General features: G+C 32.6%; 1 protein-coding gene across 1 annotated transcript in view; it reads right to left on the bottom strand.

Annotated features, from left to right (window-relative positions):
* Positions 1–2,080: 2,080 nt before the first annotated feature.
* Positions 2,081–9,758, bottom strand: part of Rbcn-3A (rabconnectin-3 alpha) — a 19,885-nt gene continuing 12,207 nt past the window's right edge. Inside the window, 13 exon segments of the mRNA XM_017908092.1 lie at positions 2,081–2,657; positions 2,724–2,807; positions 2,897–3,114; positions 3,210–3,354; positions 3,508–3,716; positions 3,838–3,898; positions 7,568–7,666; positions 7,765–7,938; positions 8,027–8,297; positions 8,400–8,604; positions 8,731–8,983; positions 9,059–9,298; positions 9,380–9,746. Coding sequence (XP_017763581.1) covers positions 2,541–2,657; positions 2,724–2,807; positions 2,897–3,114; positions 3,210–3,354; positions 3,508–3,716; positions 3,838–3,898; positions 7,568–7,666; positions 7,765–7,938; positions 8,027–8,297; positions 8,400–8,604; positions 8,731–8,983; positions 9,059–9,298; positions 9,380–9,746 — 2,443 coding nt within the window. The 3' untranslated portion in view covers positions 2,081–2,540.

Here is a 9,758-nt window from a genome sequence, read left to right as displayed (position 1 = left end):
TATGAAGCTTCATGTACGCATTATAAAGACAATGTTCTTGCGAATCTTCTCATATAATTTTTGATCACATTTTGCTTCTAGTTTCGTTTAGTATTAAATATTTTCATGGAAGGTTGTGACGGTCATCGTTACGAAATCATGGACGCCATCAAACAATAATTAATAACTAACCAATTAGCTTTAAATTTTTTACAAAAATTGTATAAGAATGTTCCCTAGTGTTCCAGCTTTCCGATGCAGTTATAAGAGTTCATAAATTAATCACGGAAATTGAACAATTCGTTAACTTTTCACTGGCGGAGCCCTTCCATCCCCTCTCTGTCCTTGTCTGTCACGTTACGAGTTCTTCGACGACCTCCTCGCCTATTCTGTGTTCCTATTACTTTTCCGAATTTCGTGTCCAAAATCATAGATAGCGCTGATCGCAGACGGTAAAATTTTTCATCTTAATAGACAATAAAAATTTAACATCTTAATAAATCAATTCCACAGTAAAAACTTAATAAATTCCCAAGTTTCTGTAATTAATTCATGAACATTTATATAGCTGGATAGCAAAGTTGGAATTACAGCAACGTTCTCATACAAAGTTTAATTTAATAATTAATACTTACATGAGCGATAGGTTTTGTATTTCCTGTATCTAATGATTATTTACATTTTCGTTTTCTTTCTGCAGTAAATAAGATTGCTATAGAAAACTGTTTTTCTTACATAATATTCTTATTACTTTGTAATAAATATATACTTGCATAAGAAAGCGTAAACATAAATTTTTTTATTAAGAAATTTTATTTACAATTGCTTATTTACAATATTTTCATAGGCGAAAAATTAATACAAAATAAAAAATAGATTGAAAAAAAAATTACAAACTATGGACAGGAATCGATACCCGGACTTCCAGCATAGGAATTTTCGAATGTCACCGTTAGACCACAACTCTACTTGGAAATTAATGCAAGTAATTCTTTAATTAGCGATATAATAAAATTTTAATCATAAATTTCTCAAAAACTATTGAGTAGCTGCGGCTACAATGATATATATTCCTGAACTGTATGTCGAAATCTACAAACCTGCAAAGTTTCAACTAAATCGGTGACCCGAAGGACTTGCACTCTCCTTGTAAGTTAAAGTGTTAGGTACAATACAATGTAAGGACACATGGCTTTCATGAAATTATATTTCACAAATACTTTTGCTTCGACAACGAGTAACTTACATATACGCGAAAGGTAGTCGCAAATATGTTTATAACATTTTTTATCTTTTTACTTAATTTCATGCTTTTTCCTACCCCTTTTTCTTTAAATATTTTGTATTGTATATACAAATCATACGATATGATAGATAACAGGTGTTCTATTTCGTCTATATTTCCATTATGTTAATTTTCATATTTATCGAGCAGTATACAATTTATCATTTATGTTAAATATTTCCTACCAAGAAAAGAACTTAAAATTTATTTTGCCACAATGTAAATAAATACAGAAACTATTTCTTTTGGCGGAAAATTAATTATATAATACTAAATTGTGAATGTAATACATTTACGTTCAATACTTATTATTAACAATTTAACTAGTTTTGGCTCGTTTTTCTATCTTCACGCATTTTTATAGTACAGAAATGTACATTCTACAGGTCATCCAGGTTAAGTGAGAAAAATGCATGTATTTCTTCTGTTTGATGGCTATTGCAACTTTAATACTGGTCTCTTTTGCAGAAACTAGTGAAATGTGAACATTCAAAGTTGATATGTTGCTGGCATCATTATTGTTCCTCAATGTCAGATCAGGAATTTTATACATCACAGTAATTTAAAAATACCAACGATATATTAACTTTAGTTCACGTTTCAAATTCATGTCTGAAGAACTGTTTGTGTAGAAGACAGTAAGTCTGACAATTTATACAGTAAGTCTACAAACGTTTTGACGGCAGATAAAAGAATATGTAATAAAAAAATATAAATTTTCATTTAAAAATGTAATCTTAATCTTCATATGCTTCTCCCAGGATCAAACAAACGTCATTGTAATTTCTATATTTTCGATATATTTTCCACTTAAACAGGACACGCTGTATAAAGGAACAATAATTATCAAATAATTCAATATATGATTGAAAAATCAACGAAAGGTCTGAGTAACGAAGTGACGTATAATGTGGGCAAAAGTATCAGTTAATTCGATCTATAATTAACGACTGAAGAAAAACACGAGACTTTAATAGCAAAAACATTTAAATCTCAATAGAAATGCGCAACGACCACTTTAGCACTTCAACGTTATAAATATATCTATGTTCATAATAATTTGATAACTTTTTTCCCCTCTGCTCCCTTGCTTCTCTTGTTTAAATTTCATTACTTCACCCTAACCAAACATTTTTCAAACAACTAAAAAGAAGTTAACAGGATAAATACGCATTCATATATTTAGTAATTACATTTAGTAGTATCAATTTATGGACAAACGACCTTATTGTTAAAATATTTTTCTACCAGGTTATTACCACGTTTTTGAACTACTTTAGTATAAAGTATGTACGACACAATCGCGTTCCGGTAACTGACGTACTTTCATAGATCCATCGGCACCGCATGAAAATAAACGACCAGCAGAATCAACGTGTAATTGTGTTACACCCTGAAAGAAATTTGTTGATATTGTTCTTTGCTGAAATGCATGTAATTTAAATTGTTTATTACTTACTTGTCCAATGTTTTTAAAGAAACTAGATCGTGGATGTTCTCCGGGAAAAGAGTAAAGCAGGGAATGGACGGTTAAACCCCATATCTAATTGAAAGCAATGAATAAATCTATATTATGATATATTTGTATTTCTATTTTTGTATATTATAAATACGTATCTCAAAACATATCACCTTGATATCACCATCTCCTGCTCCACTCACAAAAAATTCTTCGTGTGGATCAAGAGCTAAGCATTTAATAGCAGACTCGTGAGCCTGGAAACGATGCCGTTGTTGTCGTTGTCGGACGTCAAATATGTTGATATCACCTTTCTTCCCACCACTGATTAATAGTTGATGTTGGGGTGCAAGTATTAATGAGCTAGCTCCTTGTTCATGACAAGTGAATCCTAATAAGTAAGGTAAGTAGAAGATAAATAAATGTCACGTGACGCGAAATTCTTTATGATAATCGTAGTACTCACGCGAGGAAAGTGAAACATACCTTGAATGAGAGATTTATTTTGTGGAAGCAAAGTATCCCAAAGCGCTACATTACGTCCTTCAGAACCATGGCCGGCAGTCGCTACTAAACTACATGCACCAAGGAAGACAAAATCGGCCGTTACCTTACTATGGCACTGATAATTCTGAGGGAAGAAAGAGGGCATATTATAAAGAGCAGCTAAATTTATTTTTGTACATACGTACGTACGTATTTTGTACGTACATACACACGCACGCACGTATACACACCGAAATAGAAACGATCGGTTTATGACTAAAGCGAAAAAGATTCTTACGAAGAATGGTCGTGCGGTTCCTTCTCTGCAAGCTACTTGAAATAAACTGAGATGTCCATCCGAATCTGCAACACCGAACTTATTTCCATGTTGTGAGAAACGTACACGGGTCACTTTGGCAAAGGTGCCAGGTGGTCTAGGAGTTGCTACAGCTGTCTGATGTCCCCATTCCCATAATGATACTGAACCATCTTGAGAACCAGTTAAATCTGTTTCCACACAATAGTAGCAAAAAAATAATTAATTTCTTAGAATTTCGTAAAAAAATCAATGTGTCTTATTTAATAATACGTACTGTTTGAAATTGATATATAAATAATATATACTCACATAATGGTAAAAGCGGATGCGAAGAAATTCTTCTAATGCCATCGATTTTATGTTTTAGAATCTGTGGAAATAAAATGTAACGTGTTATACAATACATAATAAAAAAAAAGCAAAAAAAATATATATATATAATCATTGATAAACAGTTAGTCGCAAACAATAATGTACAAAGTTCTTTTTTTTAGAAAAACAATGTCAAGGTTACTATAAATTTTTGCGCACACCTATCAGAATGCAAAGAAAGAATAAAGAAAATAGAGAAATCGGTAGAAGAGCGTTGAACCCTAATAAATATATATATAGAACTTAATATTAAACAGTATCAACCTGATCGTACGTTTTATAAACGCATGCTAGTTCTTTGAAGTTACCCCTTTATTTTTTGCTAATTCGAAAGAAGCTAAAATTTGATTAAACAATCGCTTTTTGGACAGTTCCGTCAATAGACTGATAAAATAAGCATTAAGCTACATACAATACATGTCAAAATATATTTCATTCGATTCAAGGGATGTATATATTAAAAAAGCGTTCGTCGCGTTTAATCTAACAGGGTTCTATATTTTTTGGGTTCACTAAATTTCAAACGTTTCTTTACTTCTTGTATATTTTACACTTAAATAAAACCTTATCGATATTTTTCATATTTTCACATTAACTGCACAAGGAGGCAGATGTCCATGTAATTAGTAAAAATTTTTTGAAGAGTTTTATAATTCCAATAATTCCAAATTATCGAAGTGAAAGCTAGTGGACCCACTTTGGGATTTGGATCTTTATTCAAGGTATGTAAATAATCTGAAGGAAAGCATAATAACGCTAAATACTACATTCAAAACATTCAAGACAATGCAATTAAAGGGTACAAATTTCTCGCTAAAGTTTTGGTACACGAAATAAACATCCATTAGGCATGCAGTATTAAAACGAAAAATTTGAAATTCGGAAAATTGTATCGATCGGTTTTGCTCATTTGCAGCAAATTTACAATATTGGTTTAATAACATTCGATTAATAAGTTAGTATCGAGATTGCTTTGGGAAAAGTAAAATTTATTTCCTTTAAAGGTATGTGGAACGTTAATCTTCGATATATTGAAAAACAAATATCTAATATATGTCAGTTCAATGAGTTTTTTTTATTTACTGTAAAATAATAGAAAGTGATAATGCTGCTGCTGCTGATGATGATGATGATTATGATGATGATGATGATGATGATGATGATGATGATGATGATGACGACGACGATGACGATGACGACGACGACGACGACGACGACGACGACGACGACGACGACGACGACGAGGATGATGACGATGACGATGACGATGACGATGACGATGACGATGATGATGATGATGATGATGATGATGATGATGATGATGATGATGATGATGATGATGGTGATGATGATGATGATAATCGTGATGGTGGTGATAGTTATGACGATAATGATGATAAAGAAAATAATAACTATGACGATGATGGTAAAAACAATTATAAGAGTGTAGATAAAAATGTAATAGCAATGATAATAATAATAGTTGATACGAAAGACTCGAGGATCAAGAACAGATTACGTAATACGCATTGATTATATTCTGTTATAGTTATTCGCATAGCACAAAAGGATTGCTCGTTCGTAAAATCCAAAAGCGATAATTCATATTAATTTATTTCTTACGTCATGCTTATAAGTTACCCAAAAATAGTAACACAATATTCACTTTGACATACATTTAATACATTATCTTAAGCTTTATCATTGCATAACATTTTAAATTAGATTTATTAGAATCGAGAAAGACTGAGACAAAGATAATATTAAATTTTTGGAGAAAGTATTAATTGTGTGAAATCGATTACGTTTATTGTCAGTCATAACATGATGAAAATGCTAAATATTTTATGTAATTATTACTTGTACTTCCGTTCTAGATTAATTTTTTTTAACGAATACTGTAAACCATTACAATCCATTAGGTTTACAAATATTACTTTATCATTATTTATTATTATTAAAAGATTTATAGTATATTTAATATAATACCAATATTTACAACGCTTAGGATATTACGAAGAAGAGCGTTTACAATATAAAAATAAGAAGGAAGAAAGAAAAAGAAAATGTAATTATATATAAATAAAATTAAATAATCAAGGGGGAGAAAAGAAATAAGAAAAGTAAAATGAAAAAGAATTGGAATATAAAGTTGACACTAGGGATACTAGGATATCATACAGGCTAGGGTCTGTTAGAAGTTAATCTCACCGGTTGCAACAAGTGTTTGCTCCTATCGGCAACAAATTGACAGAAACGTAGGTCGTGGGAGCCAGGAAAAGCGGGCATCCCCTTCATCTGAGCGAACGAACGAGCCACCAGGTCAATGACGTCAGTCAGACGCAAACCAAGTTAGATGTTAGGCAAGCATTGAACAAGGAACATTGTTTCTGTCACCAGATGTGCTACTTTGACGCGACCCAATGTGTCGACTACTTTAGATATCAACACATTACGGCTATCAAGACTTTCCTCTCGCGAGATCTTACTACTTTTCTCCAACCAATTTCGATCAATTTCTTCTATTTTTAACTACTGTATGCGTGCGTATTCACATGTATTCGTTATTTTTTCGTAATACATCAACGAATTTTTAAATTTAACCGCAATGAGCGATGTTTCGCAAGAAATAAGCCTTGTGGTAGCCGTGCTCCAACTGTTTCTTAAGAAAGGTGATTTATAGTGCAAACTTGTTTACATATCATGCAACGACCAGTTCCGTATAATCTTTTTTGGAACATGGAATAAGAAATACTTATTATATTTTTGATACATACGATTATGACTTTAATTTATGTGGATTATAAATCACGGTCGATCAAAATTTCTGAACAAATTAGTAGCTTTAATAATGTAAATAACACATAAATGTTAGAATTCACTTTATCTGAACTTATAAATACGATAAATTTAATAGTACAAATTGCTACCATTAATATCGACACAAAATTTCATGAATGAGTGATCAGATTCAACATTCGATTGGTGATGTACGTCCGGTTCATGTACGTTAAACACGTTCATAAATTCGTCTGTTGCTTGTCAAATAGTAATTTACTTTTCAAACGCAAAGAAAACAAATATTAAGAAAATTATATCAGACACTCTTTTCTCTTTACTTTTGGAGATATGCTTTTCTGGTAGCCTGCAGTTTGCAGTAGTTTATCAACTTTAATTTCTCACGGAGAAAAAGTATTCTGTACAAAGTTTCATGTTTGACAAGAAATTCGATGATTCGTGAAGCGTTCTTAGACAAGAATCCTAGACAAATGAAAGCAAGAAAAAAAGGAAGAAAGTAAGTAAGAAAGAAAAGAGAAAGAAAGAAAATAAAAATTATACGTTCGATTTCAGCAATTTGAATGTTATATTACTCGTCACTCAATCTTTCTTTAACCCAAATATTCCTGAAGAATATTATATTACAAGATTAGTGGCTTATTATTTTCATTTTTGTCCTTTTCCATCTTCATTTCAAAGAACACATGAATATATACATACGGAAAAAAGAAACATCGGATAGTAAATCAGAAACACCTGGGTTAAGTCTGAGTAGGGATATGACACACGTAAAACTACAAATGTTTTAGAAGACAAACATACGACTGTACAGTGCTGGTTATTTAAATATACGAATTAATTTGCTAATAATAATCGAGAAAAAGCTTACCACACTAGCTCCTCTTCCACTTTGACTCGCAATGCCTGATTGAGGTTGAGGACTATTTGTTTGCGGGCTTTGAGCAAGTAATGGCCGATCAGCTGCTGTCTATAAACAAACGGGAGGATATGTATAGCTTTATAAGCGACAGAGAGAGAGGGAGAGAGAGAGAGAGAGAAATATTAAGGTTTTCATGGATAACTAACCTGAATAACTAAGAAACTAGTTGGTTGCACTGGTTCTGGTTCCGGCTGTTTGTTTAAATTTATTATATCAAATTCACATTCATCTTCTAGCCAAGATGGTAGTTCCAGTAATAACGATATATTCATTTCTTGTACTTCTCGTGGAGTTGCTAAGGCCATTAAACCTGGATTTACCTGAATTATCAATTTATGTATCAGAACTTCTTATTTTTTTTTTCAAATCCGACTATTTTTAAATGAAATAAAAATAGACTAATCAAACCTGATTGAGGCAAAAGGCACTAATGCTATCTTGTTCCTTGTGAATAATTCGAACAGGTTCGGGTAAACTGGTAGTCCCGCTATCGCTACCTTTGTCATCTGCGGTAGTTCCACGATTCATGTTATCGATCGTAGTTTGATTGCTTTCCAAAATTGACGACAAAGATCTACGTTTACCAAATACGGCTCGAATAAAAATGTCTTGTACTGATTCTTGTCGAACTAAGTAACACCACAGTCGATTAGCAGGTGCCGCCGATGCCAAACGTGTACTAAATGTAAAGAATAATATAACCATAAATCATCATTAATTCAGCACTCGAACTATTAATCTCGATATTAGATTTTTATTATTTCTTAATTTATAATCTTACTTGAAAGGAGTATTGTTTTTTTCAAGTAAAGATCTATATTTATGAATCGCTGGCTTTCCTGGTGTAGGAATTGGATCGGGTGCACAACCAGGAATGTAATTGATCGGTGGCGGTCCTCTACTGTCTAATTCTTCGCGTAAGGTTTCTTGCCACTGTGCCACAACAGCTAACGTTCCGTGAATCAGAGGACTATTCACAGGTAACTCTGTGTATAAGGACCAACAAGGAAGTAAAAGTAAGGGCAAAAGATATATTACTTGTAACAAGAAAAATAAATCAAGATTTTTGTTTAAAATCATGAATTATTTTATGATAAATTGAAATGAACTACCTTGCATTTCTATACCAGCAACATTTAAAAAATCCTGGAGCTGCTGTTGCAGTATCTTGACTATGGCTAATCGCATAACACACCAACTATACGAATTTGGATTCGTATGTTCTGTATTATCCTTTGGTTTACTCTTTGGTTTTGAATTGGTGTCGAATACATCTTCCTCATCCTCGGAAGAGTTTAAATCCGATACTGCGGAATCAGACGAATCGTAATCAATTTCATCCGCATACTCGCTATTTATTTGTGGCTAAATTAAATAGAAAAAAAAATTAATTATGTCAATCATTATCATTGTTATCTATCATTACATTAATTAATTTACCTTCATTAGAAAGTACGATATCATGCTCATTTGAGGTGAAACAAATTGTTCTCTATACGTAGGTTTATCTTCTTTCATATTTGGTTGCTGACCCGTAAATTGGCCTAATAATTTCATATTCAATTTCACACGTTGTTTAGTCAACGAAGTCATAGTGTTCCATACGGTTCCTGCAGTAGTTTGCGTTTCGTTTGAAACATTATCGCCACCTCTTTCTATCATTCCCGCTGTTCCACTTGTCTGGACAAATAAAATATATCGTGTAAAATATACGTGTAGTGTTAAACACAAAATAACGTAGGAAATAATGAAAGAATATACCTGACTGCTTGTACTTGCAACGCGTAATAATTTTTTAACTCCACCCCCAAACAAGCAAGACCAAGTGCTGTTATCAAAGTGTTGACCTACAAGCCTATAAAGAATATGACTGTCGCAACTCCACAGTGCATAAACGAATAAGCTCATATAAGTTGCTACAAAAGCTTCGCAAAGGAGAATATTCAATTTTGGTGTATCTTCGTCTTTCTCGCGGGCCAATAATGCACGCAAGTTGGTTACGCCCGGCCATTTAGAAGGTGATGTAGTTATGCACACGCCATCATCCGTTGAATATCTTCGATGCTGACGATTCGACGCTACCAAGTGTCCACCAGAGAATGTTTCTATTTCTGCAAATGCTGGAAAGCTGTACAAAAAA

This window comes from Eufriesea mexicana, unplaced genomic scaffold (genome assembly GCF_001483705.2).
Source record: "Eufriesea mexicana isolate 0111107269 unplaced genomic scaffold, ASM148370v2 scaffold9786, whole genome shotgun sequence".
Lineage (NCBI taxonomy): Eukaryota > Metazoa > Arthropoda > Insecta > Hymenoptera > Apidae > Eufriesea > Eufriesea mexicana.
This window is presented reverse-complemented; position numbering and strand designations above follow the sequence as displayed.